Consider the following 18,847-nt stretch of genomic DNA (forward strand, 5'->3'; position numbering starts at 1 on the left):
AGCACCACTGGCTGAACTGCTGTTGAGACAATGCCATCACTAAAACAAAGTTTGTTCCAGCGCCTGTGAGAGAATGCTGATGCACTAAAAGGTCTGTGAGAAAACACATGGCTCCACCATCATTCTATTGGATCCCACCAGGAATGGTAGAAATGGGAATGAATCACTACTTCCAGCCAAATTCTTCACCTTGTGCAATATTATCATCACAAGGTTATGGAAAAGAGCTGCTTCATTAATAGACTGGAGTGCTCAGTGACAGAATATTAATGTGTAGATTCAGAACAAAGTAAATTATTATTTCTGCTTACCCCACCACCCAGTATCAGATTCCTGAGAAGTTCTGTAGCAGGTGAACCAGTAAACTTCAGGTTAACCAATCTAACAGTGACTGAAGCCACATGTGTCTTAAATAAATGCAGCAATAGACAAGTGAAAATTATTTTTTTAATGGAATCTTTGAGCTTTATGAGCAGTATGTAATTTTAAATAAATAGGAAACAATCAGGTGAAAAAAAATTACAAGTTTTAAAAGTGCCAGCTTTCCCCCCTTTCATTAAAGATTTCATGATACAGAGAGTTACATGTGCCATTTTGGCTGAATTCAAAATAATTTTATGGAAAGTAAAGCCAAAGTTATACTTCCCTTCCCCAGAGACACAACCCACACACAGTAATCCAACCATTTCAGCAAACTTCTAGAAATTAGTGCTTTAGGTCTGTTACTCCTCCTCTGCCACACACATTATCGGTGGCTCACAGTTGGCACAAACATAGAAAGGTCTGTTTCTAAAATGTCAACAGAAGAACACTTAAGTAATCACCACTGTTAAAATTATATTAAAAGTACATCTTGGGCTCAGTTTGATTCACCTTCAATATGTTTAAAATCACACCTAACTGTAAACAAAAGTGCACACACGTCTGCGCTGATCAGCATTGCCTCAGCCAGGCACTTTGAGGTGGTTGGACCTGAGCTGGGCTGAAAAGTCAGTTCTGCAAGTTTTACATTGCTACAACAGAGTGACCTCTTCAAAGACAGCTCAATCCGTGGTTTCCTGTAGTCTTTCACAGAGAGGTCCCTCTGATTTGGAGCAGTGGTTGCACCCATCTCGGGATGTTCAGAACAGCTTTGGTAGTTGCCTGAGTTGTTTCACATCAAGAATGGTGCCAACAGAATTTATGCTGCTCGACTGGTTTAACATTTCAAGAGTTGGAGCATGGAGGTTTCCACGGAAGGCCTGAGTAACTCCGTCATCCTTCCTGACGGGTTGTTCAGTGAACTCAACCCTCCCAGGTAACAATCTGGGTTTTGATTTTAAATCCTTTAGGAACTGCAGTGAGTTTTCATCTGCCTGATCTGTTCTGGGAGGAAAAATTTCATTTGTAATATTTCTTAACATAGGGCTGTTTAATTCTGGTGGAGAAGCATTAGTAGGCAACTCTCTGCTGTGACTTTTTAGGTGAACAGGAAGTCTTCCATCCATTCTTTTGGGTAATTCAGTCTGGTGGCTGAAGCTGTCCAATGCAGGGGTACAGTTTTTGTCTGGCACGTTTTTGCTTTTGATAGTGCCAAAATTGTCATCTTGAGCCTGCAGTTCCTCTTCATCTTCACTGCTGTCACCACCCTGTATCAGCCCATATCGCTTCATGTACTTCTTGGTTGCAAAGGACATGTTGCTGGGTGAAATTAAACTCAGACCCACCATGCTCTTGTCCGTGTTTGTCTGCAAGATGTCTTGGAAGGAGAAATCTGTGGGAGGGTTTTGGCCAGAGCGGCTGAGAGACAGGCGGGATAACTGATTCTCACTGAGGTACTTCAGTGCTATGGCGTTTGCTTCCATGCTCAGATCAACAACATTGGGACACATGCTCACATTGGCAAGTGACATGGAATTTAATCCAGGCACCACTGCTTCAGGACTTATGCATGCCAAGATGCTGAAATAAAGCATCAAAAAGTTACCTTAGCATTATAGGAAAAGCATCAATTTCACAATCTTGCTCACTGTACTGATTTCTTCTGAACATGGCTCCATCAGGACTGAGATAATATTATCTGCACATACTGAAAGCCAGCTACTCACCCCCACAGCATCCAAATACTGTCAGAGGATGGATGATATTCCCTTCTCCTTCAATACACAGTACCCTCATATGAAGAGCCACCCATCTCTAGCAGGTTACAGAGCTGGTTTTGATTTTAACGCAGGTTTGAGCTCTTGGTCTTTTCTCACCAGTGACTGTGACATTATGTGTGTCTGATCCTACAACTCTGCTTTCTACCATTCAGCCCAAATTTTATAGCTAGAAATAAAAGCCCAATGACTGAGACCAAGAACATCTTTCCCAACACACGGTAATGCCATGATTTTTATAGAAACTCATAGCATCTGTTTCCAGAAGCCTATAAGGTTCTTGTTTTTGAAGTATCTTCAAATGGGAAATATTCATTTGTTCTGTTGCCTGGTGCAGCAATTTCTTGTATATATACCTCGTGTTTAAAGATAGAAAGAACAAGCCCTGGCACACCAGGAATGGTTGTAAACCACTGCATTTAGTTCACACATCATATACTAGTTCACCAACCCAAGCTCCTCATATTAAGAAGCTTCCTATTTCACTAAGCACAAATTCTGAAGTTTGCCCAGGGAGAATAAACTGGCTCAGAACAACAACCACCACTTATTATGCTATGGAGCTGCACTGTTGTTTCCTTCTCTACTGAGCTGCAGACCTTTTCTCAGAATTGTTTATCAGTCTTGAAAGTGGCAGAAGGAAGAACTCCACCCCACTCCCCAAGTTTGAAGAAAAAAACCCGAAGAGTTCCAGTTTTGCCTTATGGGTTCACATGTTAGCAAGTTATTGATATGAAAAGAACACTGACAGACTCCAGCCAGGAAGGTAGTCCAGAAATTCCAGAAAAACACCCAATAAAATACAAGTAAAAAGGAGAGACAAGAGGTTAGAAACCATATGACTATGGAAACAGCTTTTGACACGTGGCTGAAGAGAAGATTAATTAGGAGGTGGTTAGATTTTTTTGTTTACATAACAGCTACACACCAGGATCAAGAAGACAATAAGGATGAAAGTGAAGCTGTACCAGGCAGTCAGCCTATATCTACACAGCTACACAAGTTAATTCCTGTGCCTAAAAACCCTCCTTCAGAAGTTACTTCTCTGTTCCTTCCTCTGTTTCAACAAGGTTGTTTCCCTCCCCAGCACTTTCTCTGCTCAAGGCACAGCACCCACAATAACAAGCAATTAGGACAGAATCAGTTTTGATTAGATACCAAAGCCACAATAACAACTTCACATATACTGGTAAAGTGCAAGACAAAGTTAAGAACCAATGACAAAACACACAGCTGCTTAATGTTCAGTCTCCCAAGTCCAGAGTTGCTCTGGAATATTTGGACACAGACCAAAGAACTGCCCATAGCTTCCTTGTTATTCTAGGGGAATTGCATGCACAATGCTTTAAGAATCACCAGATGCTCTAACAGCAAGAGCTACTTGTGTTATACTTAAATAATCTGAGTTTTGCTAGCAGAGCTCTTAAATCTCTCTGAAATGCCCATAGCATGAACCAGCGTCTCAGTTCTGCAGGAAATGTAGATCAGTGGCAAATCCCAGTGGCATTGAACAGTTTTCTCTTGACTCATTCGGCCAAATCTTAATTTTCAGTTGGATCTACACACTACTCAAAACCACCAGCATTTTACCTGGCACTCTCCACTTTGTGTGTATTTTCCTTCATACTGCCAGGTGAGTCCACTGTCACTCCAAGACTCCTCAGCTGTTTGAGTGTGGCACTAATGACACTCTCTTTGTCCACCCCTCCTGTGTCAGTCTCTGAAGCCACTTCAGCTGCATCATCAATATCCTGATATGCAGGACCATCATCAGTAAGAAATCCTGATTTCAAAGGCAAGTGATCTTGCTGTTCTGAGGTTTTTAAGAGGTGCTTTACCTGGCCCTACAGAAAAAGGGAGCACATGGCAAAAACATCATAACATACAGGGACTGTCAAATACTTATGCTTATACAACTTCAAATACAACTTAATGGATTAATAGCTTATTCTGACAAAAGGCAAATTCAGATGCAGTTCAGATGCAATCACTTTAACTCACAGCAGTGTAGTCAAACACTGGGACATCTTACACTTCAAGATTTATATAAGAGTCTGTTCTGAATTTAAACACATCACATAGTGATAGTCTTCAAGATTAAAATATCTGCCCTTTAAGGCACTTGAAGGTAAAACGCTGTGTTATTTTAAAGGCCACTAATTTGGGAAGTTATCAGCTGGCATCTTTGAATTAAAGGATTGTTATTTATTAGATAATAGAAAGTACTCCATCTATGCATGAAAAAGAAGTACAAAATAACCACTTAAGCACTTTAAAAAAATTGAAGAACCACAAACTTGGAGCCTTCTGCAGAGCACAATGTGAATTTGAAAACCACACACAGCTTTCATTCATGCCAATACCACATCATAACTTCAGCAGGGTGCTGTTCTGACTGTTGCAGTCAGTGCAGAATATAAAATGTGCATGAGTTACCAGTAAGTCCTGGTAAAGCTTCTGCTCCTCTGAAGGCTGCTGAGGCAGCAGCGAGGTGGGTGGCTCCGAGCCCTGCTCGCTTGTTACCACCACCTGGCTCCTGGCTCCCTCCGATGGCTCCTTCTGTAAAGACACACTGACACCTTCTGCCAAGGATGAACCACGAACAAGTGCTTGGGAAACGTTTCCAGTTCTGCAAGAGAACACCAGGATAGCTTCATACTTGCTTGAAACAGCAAAAGCAGCATTATCACTACATTTACTTTATTTTTTCATGAATATCAGAGGAGGAGAACAATTGAGTACTGCAAATGGATCCCAATGGGTTTTAGTTTTGCCTGCTGCTTAAGGCTTTGCTCCTTTCTGCAGTCACAAAAGTCATTTGAAGACCGAGGAAATAGACCTCCAAATGTGCAATTACAACAGCCCGACTAGTTTTTCAAAAGATTATTGAAAGTGGCAATGGCATCTCTGGACTAGCCAAAACTCAGTGACACTTCATGACTTAAACCAGATGAAAGGAAAGTTATTAACAATTTGGAATTTGTTTTCAGCATTTCACTTATAAGCCTTTAGGAACAAGTATCTTCTGTATTCTCTGACACATGATTTATTAAAAAAACTGCTTTTACCAATGTACATAACTTATCATGGGATTCCTGTGGCAGTTACAAGTACACACATGCACACTGAGTATCACAAACCGAAACACTAGCTGAAATACTTTTCAATAAGAGATGTGAAAGAGGAAATAAAAAGGGTAAACACTGAATGAGTTATAACACAATGCTCTGCACCCCCCTTGGATGGTGTGTGCACTGCATAAGCCTTTGGAGACCAGACATATCAATACTACTATCATCCCAAGAAGATCCTCAAGTGACCCTCCTCCCCTTTCCTGTTCCTCCTGAGGAGACAAGTGTAAGATAAGGGAATTTCAGAACTCAACTGATCAATTGCCTGTGTTGAAAGCGATAAGATTTAAACCACGTGACATACCAGATAGTCAATGTAGGTTATCAGCTACTGTTACACTAGCAATTATTCATCATTCCCAAAAATGTCCCCTCCTCCTCCTCAAAGGAATCTGGGTGACACCCTACATTCTCACTATAAGATACTTTACAGCTATTTTACTGGTTTATGAATCCAAGTTGAAGAGAGCCTTAAGATGGCATTGTCCTAAAATACAGTTCATAAGACTGATCAGAATCCATAACATTTCTGGTAGCAGTAAATGTTTGCAGACAGTACTTTAATAAAGGGCTATGAATTGTTAAGTTACAGCTCAATTGCCATAATTTTTCCCTAATATGAGTATTTTAGGAACCTAATTTAAGTGGAAGGGTATTTCCCCCCCCTTTGGCTTCTCATACTTAGACAATATTAGATCACTAAAGTGCTAAATTGTTGAGCTATTCCTACGTAGAAATAGCATCCATATTGATAATTAAAAATATTTTTAAAACCACTTCCCAAATTAGTCTGAGATTAGTCACTGCACTATAAAGAAACTGAGCTTAAAAATAATTAAATTAACAGCATTGATATCTGCATGCACCACACACAAAGTAATAAGGCATAAAATAAAGAGAAATTCACAGAACAGCCACATAACCACAAACTCCTCATCCCAAGCCCCTCAGAACTGGAAGGGTTCTGAATGCTGACAACGAAAAGCCATTGTAGGAAAACAACTGAATATAGCAGCACCTTCTTTTGCAGTCAGGATTTAAAGGTAAGAAAATGCTGCACAGTGCATGCTTTTGCAAGTTAAAGGCTTTTGCCATCAGCTGCTGCTGATAGGTAGGCAAGCTAAACCTGCATGACTGATAAATGTAGACTCTAAAAGGCAGCTGTGTGTTGGTGAGCTGTACAATCCAAAGCATAATTAAAAAATAAAAAAGGGAGAGAACACAACAGCTGAGGTCAGACTATTTATAACTCCTGAAGAAAAAAATATTACAGAAGTAATAACTTACATAAGGCAGTTGAGGACATTATGTGAGCACAGGGTGTTTCTGTTACTTACTGGGGAGTGTTCTGATTAGTTTCTTCTTCCATAAGGTGAATACTCTCTACAAAGCTGGGCGTGTCAACCACCCTCAAGGAAGAAGCAATACTTGTATTACTTGCATCTTGTTCAGCATTAATTGAAATGCTTATGCCCTCCTTAGAAATCTCTTCATCTTCTTTTTTCCCTCGTGGTATGGAGTTGCCTTGTTTTTCTGAAGCTGTATTCCAAAATAAACTAGCACCTAGGACAAAATTAGATTTAACTATTTAGGAAAAGTCATTACTTTCTTCTGAGACCCTTCTGAGGCTTTGTACAGCTAGAGGAATAATTTTCTCTCATTCATGTTTCTCCCACCATTTAAAAAGTGATTTACAGTTCAAATCATCTAAAAGTTGCCAAAACATCATTCAAGTCCTAGTTTCTTCCAAAGTATACTTCATGAAAAGGAATGGTTGCATTAAATCATTTTAATGCATTGACCTTGAGCCTGTTTCAAAGTTTCCTCCAAATTAAACAAAACATTTCCACGGATTTAACAGGAACCAATATGTTAATATGCAGCTGTACAGAAGCAGTGGCATAAGCTGTCTAAATTAAAGCAAATACAGTCTTCATGCATGATTTACAAACATCAATATTTATTGGAACACTGTATGGTGTAGAAGCTATTACTTATTACTTTTGGAGTTATGCTTCAACAAGACACCATTTTAAATGGAACACCTTTTTAAAACCATTGGAAAAACAATTATTTCAGTGATGGCAATCAAAGACAAAAGTAACTCCAGCATCAACTTGCAAATAACACCTCAACAACTTAGGTGTTTTTTCATCTAGGTGCATGTTTGCACAGCTCCAGCATTTCTGCAAAACATTTCCTCCATGCCCAAACAGAGCCCAGAAAGGTCCAGAAGTGGTGCCAGCCAGTTTCAAAAGAAGGAAGCGTTACCTGTGCTCACGGCAACGCTGACACTCCTCCTGTGCGCCGGCGGCGAGGTCTGAGTGTCCATGGAAACCCGGTCCCCCGGCTCCCCGGGATGCAGCGCCGCGCCGGCCGCCCCCGCCCCGCCCGCCCGGCGAGCCTGCGCCTCCAGCAAGCGCTGGATCTGCAACAGCAGCACAGTTAGCGTCTGCACAGCAAAATGTCAGCTCTGGCAGCAAAAACGGAATTAACTGGCTTCTGCTAAGATCTGGATGCCAATACGGGCTGCGCTGCCACAGCGGTCTGAACACCTTCCAGTTCTCAGCAGTGCACACGGTGTAAATCAAAACACCAATTTTGATGTTGGCAGAGCTAGCAAATAAAATCTTTAAGCGCGTTGGCAGAGGCAGCACCAAGACAACTTGGTTAAAGCCTATTTGCACCACACTTGCTGGAAGTATTCCTTCCCTTTCATTCACACACAAAGCCTATTAACCGACTTACCAGCCAAGCATTTATATGCCAACTGTCCCTACACCAACTTTGTATTAATTACAAAGCTAAGCAATTAAATGATAAAATTTAGGTTGCCAGGCAATCTTCTCTCTAGGATTTTCATCCACCCTGTTCACCGATTAGCTTGCAGCTCCAGGGGGAAACACAGTAACAGTGAAGGCTGCAGTAAGGAGGGGTTTCCCTCACACACAACCCATGCTTTGCTTGACTTTACATACAGGAACTGTACCAACAACAAATTCCAGTTGTAACTTTCTAGTTCAAGTACTGCAAACTTTCCTGTTTGTATTGTTCATCATTAGCAGCAAAATTTAAACTCTGGCTCTTCAGCCCCAAATCATATCCTGCAAAATCCAGGGTCTGCAGGTTAATTAAGTGGCTGGTGTTTTGAAGAAACTTAACCTAGTGAGGCAACAGAACACAGCAAGGTCCCCAAAATCCAGTTTTCTAGCACAGCAAAGACCTGATGAATCAGGTAGACAGCTGAAGTTTTCAAAGCAATAGCTCAGGGAACTGCAAGCTTGAAGGTGGAAAAAGCAACATTCTGTGTTTCATCAGTATGTTTACAATAATTCCCAAGCCTATAGCCTATGCAATAATTATTTTTTTTTTTTAGAGATGAGCATGTAAGTAGAAAAGCATTTATACAGAAAGTACATCAGTTTGCATTACAGTCTACTAAAGAGAAACGTCATGTTATGGAAATACCACAAAAACAAATGCAAAATTTAATTAGATATCAGTAAAATAATTTTTAAAGGGACACCAATTGGTAGAGCTATTGAGTACCCTCTCCATGCCCAGACTGCAGCTGGTCTGACAGGCTCCCTTGTTCCAACATGGATAGACAACAGTTAATTTAATTCCTTTGGCAGGGGAGCTATCAAAGCTTAATCACTGAGAGGGTAGAGGAGAAAGCTGACATTTCCACAAACCTGAGCTTGAAGTAATTTGAGTTGTCTGTCTTGTTCAGTAAGAAGCCTGTATGCATCTGGAGATAATCCCATCATTCCATTATCTGATGCTGCTGCAGGAGCAGGCGTGTGCAGGCACGGCGAGTGGGCTGCACAGCACTGCGGACTCGAGGGGCTCCCACTCGATGGCATCCTTATTCCAGGTGATAAGCCACTGTCAAGAGAGCAGCTCCCTGTTTTCCCAGGATATCTCACATTTATAGGGCTGCTTGTGGCATATCCTGGGTTGCAGCAAACATTTGGGCAAATGATATTTTGATGGAACGCTGCACAGGGATTTTGCTGAGCCATCTCCGATTGGATTTCCGCTCCGTGCTTGGGGCTCATTTTACCAATTCCTTGCCATGAGTTCATGGGATTATACTGGAGAGAAGCAGGACACTGACAGCTGCATGCTGGACACGAAGGTGGCACTTGAACTGGCAGCTGCAGGTCTGGTGGTTGTCTGCAGCTCTGTGGTGACAAAGCAGAGTTGTGAAGGACCGGCTGTGTAACAGCAGGAAGCTGCTTGGAACCAGATATTGATGTTCTCCTAACTGCAGGCTCTCCCTGTGGTGTGACACTTTCAGGATTTAATACAAGTTTTTCCAGTGGCTTTCTGGGGTGGTGCACAGATGTATCTGGGGAAGGCCCACTACAAGGAGTTGAAGGAGATGATGATCCTGAACTTTTTCTTGATTGAGGGGAAGCCTTCTTACACTGCACCTGCTGCTGTAGTAGAGCTTGATTTCCTCTACAAGGCATTGAAGCTGGAATTTTCTGGTTTATAGGGTTTGGTAATCGTCTCAAAGAGGGATCTCCCTTATTAGCAGGAAAGTTCTGCCTGTCTTCAGAGTGCTGGCTGGGGTGACATGTAGGTCTCATGCACCAATTCTTTTTAATAGGCTGATTTGGCACTGTGGGTACATTTTTAGCACCTGAGGTTCCCATAGGCTTAGATGATTGTCCTGATTCTATGAAACTCCCATCCAAAATAAGTGACAGCTCCGGCACTGACGGAAAAATTCTGGTAACCTGAAGAAACAATTACACACATGTATGATATGTATGATTCAAAAATATTGCCTGCTCTTTGAATGCAAGATTTCTTCAAAGAAAATGTTTTCATTTAAAATCAATACATGATGATTATCAGCTCCAAACCAACCACATATTAAACACATTCCTAAAAGACTGGAGAACCCAGAAAAAGCAGCAAGATCTCTAGAATCATTCTTAAAGAAAATTGCTTTCATATAGCATAACAGCCACATCTGCCAAATCATAGCATGTACAGGAATTAAAGAGTCTAGAATCCTAGGAAAATGGCAGGTTAACTAGAGAAGGAGTGGGACTCTTGGTTCATTCTGCAATTATGTTTTTCCCTGCTAGCACTCAGAGAGAAGCTTTATACTCTCCAGTTCCCTACAATGAGTTTGCTGCTCTAAAGTGTCACATCTGACATATTCAGAGCAACTATTTAGTTACCTGTTGACTCACTGGGTGAGGACTTGGAATTGGTCTGGGGGATAAATCCTCATCTTCCACACCAGAGTCGTGATCACTTGCTGACAACTTGCTGGGTGAAGAGCCTTGGGGAGAACTAAAACCAAAAATAAATCAAAGTAAAAGTGTTTGCTTGTCAAATTTGGCAGTAGTAACATGAAACTTTGTGTTTTTTAATGTGCCATCTACAGTCCCATCATTTTTCCAATAAGCAGTTGCTATCCATCTTCTCCCTGGTTAGCTGTGGAGTTCACCCAGCAAACAGTTCTGAGATCAAACAATGAAAATACAAATGCTTCTTTTGGGCAAGAAGTTACAAACCCTCCCTCCTCCACAGCATCACACAAACAAACCTTTTAAATGACATTCTAACAGCAAAGCACTGATTTATAGTAAAAAGATAGGAGGTGCTACAGTAAAGATTGCAATGTCTGAAGGAAAATAAAGGACATCTTCTAGTCATAGATAAAAATTTGATGGATAAGCCAGGTTCTTAAAAATCACTAAGTTTCAGCCTATCAAGTTACTGGAGCTCTGAAAAGTAGGAAGAAAAAAAAGCAATTTTTTTCCAACTTAAGTAGATTTCAATTAGAGATTTGCTTCAAAGGACAGATCTCACTTAAAGCTTAAAACAGCGAACTAAGCCTCATCAGAGAGGTGGCCTTTTTAGACACATCCACTGTATAAATTAAAACCACCAGTATCAAGTAGGTTTCTTTGGAATACAGTCAGCTTGACTATCTTACTTGAAAAATATTAACTCTAGGAATAAACAAAAGCACATACACAGATTTTAATGCAAGAGAATGTATGCACAGTTAAACTGACACATAGCACAGAACAGATCAAAAATCTCATCCAATAAATATTGGCTTTTTCCACATATATAGCATGAGATATTTACCTTTTGATTGGAAGTTTCTTGCAAATTCTGCTGAAGAACTCAGTTTCTGCATTTTGGTTTTCTCCACTCAACTCAAACTGGATAGGACTCTTGTCTGATGGTTCAACATTCTGGAATGAAATGTTCCACATTTGTGAAGCATGAAACCTTCAAACTTCCAATCACTGAGGTACTACTCCCAAAGAAACAGCTTTAAGGACGCTTATATGATTATCTGCTGTTTGTCCTCTCTTTTCAAATTTTTCACCACTACAAGGAAGCAGGCAACTTCCCTTCCTGTTTAACACTGTTCCCCTGCTACTCTGTAAAGTAGTTGGGCTAATTATAGCCATGAGCAGATGCTTCCTCACTCTAACTGCTCAGATACTCCTCCAGGGCCATCACCCCTACAGGAAACAGCAAACGTTCCTGTACTGTTTCACACACCACAGCTGGGCAATTCCTTGAGACCACAGAAATGAGATCCTGTGGAGAGATCTGTCATCTCAGAAAGCTAAGCTGTCCCTAGGCTAAAGGTAGAAGGCAGCTCTGAACAAGGAAATTCAATTGGGAAGAGAACTGAGTACACAGCATAGCACACACATTACACTTACTGCTTCTTTGACAGAGCATAGTAGCATTTACTGGGCAAATTACCAAATCCAGGTTCTGCACAAGCCTAGGAAAGCATATACAGAACTGAGATTTCCTAGAACTTCCTCAAACCTTACTAGCCATCTCCTACACTTGTATCATCTAATTCTTTCAGAGATGACTTTGCACAAAGCTTAAATTTGCCATTGATAAAACTGATTAAATTGGTAAGCTCTGAATTCCTTTTTGCATTCAACTTCAAGCAAAGCAAAACACTCAGCTTTGCTCTCCAGCAAGCATCACCCAGAGCAGCTGTTGCATGTGGCCAAGGTGAACACAGCAGACCAGAGCAACATGCTGCAAGGAAGTCTGAGTCTCTGCTCATAGAAGGAACACTAACCAAGTATAACATAGCACAGTATACTTAGACACTTAATGCTATTAGAAAAGTGAGCAGTGCTGACTTTGGAAGTAATTTCTCAATTTGAAGGAAAAACTGAATTTACAGTAGTCCCTAGGAAAAAAACAACTTTATAGAGCTACATTATCCTCAAACACTGCAGATCCTTTGGGTCACATGATAATGACTCTTTTAAAGCAAATTTTGAAGTACCACAATGCAGGAGGAAAGCAAGACACTTACTTTGAAGAGGTGAACAGTTTCATGACAAGTTAGGATCTGAAACCCCAGCTCAGTCTGCCCACTGTATGGAGCACACTCATAAAACTCTGGTTCCTTGTGTGTCAATGAATACAGCACAATAAGAAAACTCCCAGATTCTGAAAAAACCCTAAAATAGAAGAAAAATCACATCCTTAAATAACTTAAACATGAAGAAGGCCCTTAGATTTTCAATATAGTGAGCCAATTTTCACACAACTTAGCAAACTGGTGAATCACAGTATTCTGAGTGGTGCTGAGCTATAGATAGTGCAGAAGGATTTATGACTGTAGCCACATGCAAGAATCAAAGAAAAGTAGAGAAATGGGAATAATTCATCTCCTTTGTATTTCAAACCTTTACGATCACTTTGTACTCTAAATGAATTCCTGGAAGAGTTTAAACATAACACAGAAGAAAACATCTGCAAGAATAATACTGTGTTTTATTTTCTTTTTAGTTTTCAGTTGAAGATGCATTGTAAAGACACTTAGAGACATGGTCATCCCTAAATATTCAAAAAACATTCATTAGCAAACATATTTTTTTTAAGGAAAGTTATATTGAATGTTTTTTTTCTACAAATTGAGAATAGCAAGTAACAACAATCAGCATTTAACACAAGGTCAAGGATAATGACAATAATGTATGTTTCCAGGAAAAGGCAGTACTACTTTCAGACCAGTTTTTCTTTTTATAGCACTCGTGACATGCTTGTTTGTGGAGTTTTTTACTTGTTTGCTTTTTCATTAAGCAATATATGTGATAGAAAAAACAGTAGAAAGAGGATGCTTGAAAAACACATTCGTGCAACTTCAAAATTATACTTACAACTTAAAGAGTTAAAAATGTATGATACACAGATTAAGCAGTTAGCCTGCAGAGGTTAATGCTATTTGCATGGTTCATCAAATCTCCCTAATCCACTTCCATGATGGCATCAGTGAAAGTTAATGAGAGTCAAGCATCCAACTTGCCTATCTAATAATCTAATTGGTCTCTTATCTGTGTTTGGACAGATTTCAGTTGTTAAGGGAAGGGAGTCTATTTTGTAATTGCAGACACATCTGTTCACCAAACGTGGTTGTATTTCATAATTTAACAATAAGTGTGGTCAATCAGAAGAGGTGCTTATGCATACAGCATATTTTAGAGTCTCATTTACCTGAAATGCAGTTTCAAACTATGAACACCTGAACTCTCTCCCAGTTCCATACAAATAGAACCCAGTAAATATTGTAAGTGAAAAGATATAGACAATGAGGAATGACTATCCACTAACATCACAATATAAAAAATACCCCAGAATGCAAACACTCTTAAAAAACATGAACCTTTAACAGGAAGTCATAACAGGACAGCAGAGGCTGCAAATCAATATGCTTCAATATGTTGGTCAGGCACAAGCAGGAAGAAAACTTCAAAGAAAATACCCCTAAGAAAAATTCAAAACCAAAACCCCATCACGGTTTAAACTACTGTTTCCTGTGGCTTCTTATTTAAACCAAAATTACCTTAATGATATTAATGTTTACCCTCTTCTGACTTTGAGATATCAGCTAAGCTTTCCAACATTTCAGTCTCAGAAAATTTTTGTACAGAAGCCAAAACCAAAAAGAATACTTAAAGCTTACAGCCTTACCTATAAAACACATAAATCACAGAATTTCCTCAAATATCTTTGAGCAGAGCCCATGTTGTCGTGCATTTCTGTGGAATACTTTTTTAGGTAGACAACAGCTTCTATGTTTTACCTATAAAAGTGACTTGCCTTTCTTGAATTGAAGAACTGAACAAATATCGCAAGCAACAGGCCCAGACTTGAGGACTGCAGATATGAGTAACTCCACTCAGCCAACTAGAAACAAGAAAAAAATCAAATTACAGACAGCTATGTTACCACATTTTTGCTATGTAATCCTTCAGATAAATCTCAAATCAATGTGTGAATTAATCTGGACAAACACTTACACTCCAACTAATGGCAGAGCATAAGCCTTGGGATCAGACTCAAGCAGCAAAAGCAATTTCCGTGTTTGGTCCATAGTGAGGTAGCTGAAAAAAAAGCAAAAGTTGGGTTTGATTGTATTTTGGAAGGCAATTTTTCAGAATAAAAAAATCCTGAAGAGACAAGTTTAGAAAATACTGTAAGAAAATAAATTTAGGGAAAAAAAATAAAGGACCAAAACGACTCTTACTCCATACACTTAACAGCAACTTCCCAGCAATTCCCTGTGTGTCAAAGAGTTAACAAAGACAAAATTTACTTAGTACTACTTGTAGTATTTTAGTGAATACTAGAATTAGCATTTATAACAAATCCTGAAGTACAAGTCATTTAAATTTGTAGAATAACTTTCAGAGAGGCATTTGTAAAGTCCCTGTCCAAATAAAATGATATTCAGTTGCTTCAAATTATTTCCCTGATCTATCCTTAGTTCATCCTAATAAATTAGTTACCAGTCAGAATGATGACTCCCCAATACCACCTCAGAAACACAATTAACAAAAAAAAAAAAAAAAAACACCCCAAAAAAAACCCTGGAAGCTGTTTATATTTACTAAAGAGAGGTGTGTTCTTCTGCCCCAGTAGGAAGATCTTTTCAGTGATGCCAAAAGCGAGAACTCCTACTCAACCAGTTAATGTTTTTGCTCCACCCCATTTCCTGTTTCTTTTAATAACATTTATTATATAACTTTTAATACATTTCCAAGGCCAGAAGACATGCCATTTTTATGCCAGTTATTTTTAGTAAAAACCAAAGTACAGTCGAGATCTCTCCTACCCACCTCTTTTAGGAAAGGCAAGAAACTGACAGACAACTTTGACAGCTTTAGCACCACCCTTTACTCACCCACATTTGTAAGTTCCTTGAACTTGTGCAATATTCATAGGACTGTTCAAATTTCTTGCTAGGGCTGTTGGAATAATTGGGACAGACTTCACAGGGGTGTATTCCAAAATATTTGCCACAGTAAGAGAAGCCCAGCGAAAATTAAAGTGGAGATTATCCAGGTTTTCTGTGAAAACAATGTGAGCTCTAACAGTGAGCAGTTTAGAAAGATCCAGAGATTCTTTACTGCACAGACTCTGCTGCAGACCCTAGGAGGAAGAAAAAAGTTACATACACTAAATTATTTTCATATGATTACCATGATTCAAGATATATTACACTAGGAACTCACAGCTACTCTTCCAGAAGGTACTATACAAAAAAAGCCATTAACCCAGGTCTCCAAAGATCACTGCTCTACTGAATATAATGAATAATGCAGAATACACTTGAAAATTACCTATGCAAACCTTAGCACTGTTTTATGATGTATTAGAAAGCCTAGGGCTACTTCAGTTATATAAAAATTAATATAACAACAGAACTAAAAGGCTCAAGCTGATTTGTCGAAGTTTTCTTACTTGCATTCAAGAAATATGTAATTTAACATATTATCATCATGATAATGTTATCATATTATGTATCATCATGAGAAAGTTCAGATGTGAAACAGGCTTAATTTGTATTACAAAATACACACTACAACAACTACAGGGAAAAGTCTACAGGAATGAAAAGTGTATTTAGTAGACTACATACCTACAGCAGAGCACACATTTCAGTTATGCCTGCTCATCTACATAGGGCTTTACATGTTTTGGGCAGGTCACTTGCCTAGCAACACTCAGCAACAACTGTCCAAACACTGCAATTGATTAATGACAGTTTTGAGGGGGGGAAAAAAAACCAGTCAAAAAAGTTGTTTTTTTCATGTTTAAGTAAGTTTGCTGCAATTGCATTTGCTTTGCTGGTTTAGGTGGTTAGACCAGATGAAAAACTTTGGTCAGTCAGCAAGATTTCTGTCCAAGATTAAGGACTGTGTGATCCTTAAACACCTGTGAGGATTAACTGATTTTAACAGTTTCAATACACTTCTCAATGACACTCAAGCAGCTCATTTCACACAACTAACTGCACAGTTTTGCTACAGCCATAACATTGCTGTGCTGGAAATCAAGCTGTTCATAGTCCCATGTCCTGCCTGCCAGAGAGTTCACTGTTGAAGAGACCCAAAAGTTGCTGAGAGATGCCTACCTTGAAAGCCAAGGTGATATCTTCAACACTGTGCACTATTATATTATCTGAACAAGGTCCCCAGGCATTAATTGTACATGGAATCAAAAAGTCTCCAGGAAGGGATGCAGTTGGAATTTTGCCCGATCCACCAGCAACTTCTCGGCCAGGATCAAAACGATCGATTGTTAGCGTTACGCCTTCCCCATCTTCAAAACAAATAAATAAAGTTAGAGTCCCAGAGCAACAACTCAGGCTCCTTAACAACAGCTTACTCAACCAACCAATACTGCCTGTCTACCTCATGTAGAGGTAATTCTAAATTAATTATTAATAAATTAATTCTAAATTACCTTCATCTACTGCCAGGGTCCCAAGCAAAAAACAGGAAAACGGTTTCTTTTCATTCTGCTTAGCATGGCGATAGGCAAGCCGCAAGGTCTTCTCCACCAGAGATAGTTTGGGGCTTCTAAAAAGAGACAATAAGCAAGTTTAAGTTACAATTTCTTTTTAATGGCTGTTTTTAAAAAGTATCACTCATCCTTAGGAGAAGAAAAACAGAAAGAAGTTTCTCTAGACTGATGCACCTTCAAGCCACTGGACAAAGGAAAGGAATGGAGACTGAAATCTTTTCAATGAAAATCCCTGTTTGTTTATAACAAACACACTGCTTCCTTTTCCTTTGGGCCTTGTCACACAACAGAATCAAAAGACAAAATGAGGCTTCACATCACACAATCCATAATTTATTTTAACCATTACCTTTCCTGAAAAAGTTATTGATACCTGTAATAGGTGATGTGTGCGCCAATGACATCGCCCATGGGGACTGGGTCCCAAAGTGCACACTTGGACAGAGGGAAACTGAAAGGGACCATCCTTCTGGGAACAAATCTGGGAAGATCACAGATAAAAACAATGGATTAAGGTACATCACAATCTTGCAATGTTTAAAAGAAGGAACAAAGGCATGACACAGTAAGAAAACCAAGAAATAGGATACATAAACTGTTGGTACTTTTTTTGTTTCAAGTTCAGGCCAACAAAGCAGAAACTTTGTCCTATGAAGTTGTCAGAGTTACAAAGTCAACACAAAACCTTTGTTGTCCACCTGACAGTTTCTCTGTGGAACCTCGGAAGATGCATAGGGGAAAATACAAGCTTGCAGATAAAGCTGAAGTATAGTTATAGTTGGGTATAGTTTAGGGAGAAAAAGAGTTATCATTAGTTAGAAACTCTCATGGCACAAAAAAACTGATTTAGCAAATTTAATACAAGATCAGCTTCCCAAAGCCCTGTTTTAGACTTCATAATTCAAGTGAGTATTCAAACCACTTAAACTTAGAAGACTTCTGAAATAAAGCCTTGGCTTAATTCAAATAATACAGTGCAAAACTTGCAGTCAGACTTCAAAGAGACCTGAAGAAATTAGTATGTCATCACATTAACTTATTTACATGACCAGGATTAGATCTTTTTTTGAGGCCCCTAAACAAAGCAACATACAGGACAACTGACAACCCGTATCATTTGGCAAATACCTCAATACCTTTTAACAAATAAGCAAGCAGTCTCTTTATAGTTATCGCAAGCATGAAACCTTGCCAAGCAAAGGTGCTTCCTCTGCATTTCAACTTGCCAGGAAATAACTTTACTTTTAAGGCAGTCCTCCAAGGAACCCAGTCACCTCTTCCAGCGGCAGTTAATTAATTCCCCTTAAAAGCCAAATGCCCAAATTAGCCTCAAACTTAAGTTTGTAAAAGCGTGAATTTTTTTTAAAGCCCCACTATTTCAACTTGACAAGCACGAAGCAGAAGCCCACCCCTCCTCCTCGCACAGCTGTTTACATCCAGACGGGCTGAGGCGACGCGGGCCCTCCCGCTGCCAGCGGGTACCTCAGATCCGCGCCGAACTCGGTGCTCTCCTCTTCCCCCTCGCCCCGGCTCGGCCGGGCAGCCGCCGTGAGGAACGAGCGGTGCCGGTGACGCCGCGGGCTCCAACTCCGGCACCGCCGCTCCCGCCGCGTCCCGCCCGCCCCGGCGCCTTCTGCGGCCCCTGCCGGCCCTCTGTCCACACCGGCCAATCAGCGCGCAGGCCCCGCCCCCTCCACCCGCCCCGGCCCAATGGGAGCGCGGCGGGGAATGGCTCGATCG

General features: G+C 40.1%; 1 protein-coding gene across 1 annotated transcript; it reads right to left on the reverse strand.

Annotated features, from left to right (window-relative positions):
• Nucleotides 1-433: 433 nt before the first annotated feature.
• On the reverse strand, nt 434-18,740 carry STIL (STIL centriolar assembly protein). The gene is made up of 16 exons (XM_056497318.1): nt 18,590-18,740; nt 17,481-17,588; nt 17,048-17,163; nt 16,716-16,903; nt 15,483-15,730; nt 14,599-14,682; nt 14,399-14,485; nt 12,609-12,756; nt 11,393-11,502; nt 10,471-10,585; nt 8,965-10,017; nt 7,541-7,697; nt 6,607-6,832; nt 4,575-4,767; nt 3,729-3,982; nt 434-1,941 (listed from the first exon to the last, which is right to left on the reverse strand). Exons 2-16 carry the CDS (start codon nt 17,570-17,572, stop codon nt 1,122-1,124), a joined length of 3,891 nt encoding a protein of 1,296 aa, XP_056353293.1. The 5' UTR covers nt 17,573-17,588; nt 18,590-18,740; the 3' UTR covers nt 434-1,121.
• Nucleotides 18,741-18,847: the final 107 nt, after the last annotated feature.

The sequence above is a fragment of the Oenanthe melanoleuca genome, chromosome 8 (assembly GCF_029582105.1).
Source record: "Oenanthe melanoleuca isolate GR-GAL-2019-014 chromosome 8, OMel1.0, whole genome shotgun sequence".
In the NCBI taxonomy this organism is placed as follows: Eukaryota; Metazoa; Chordata; class Aves; order Passeriformes; family Muscicapidae; genus Oenanthe; species Oenanthe melanoleuca.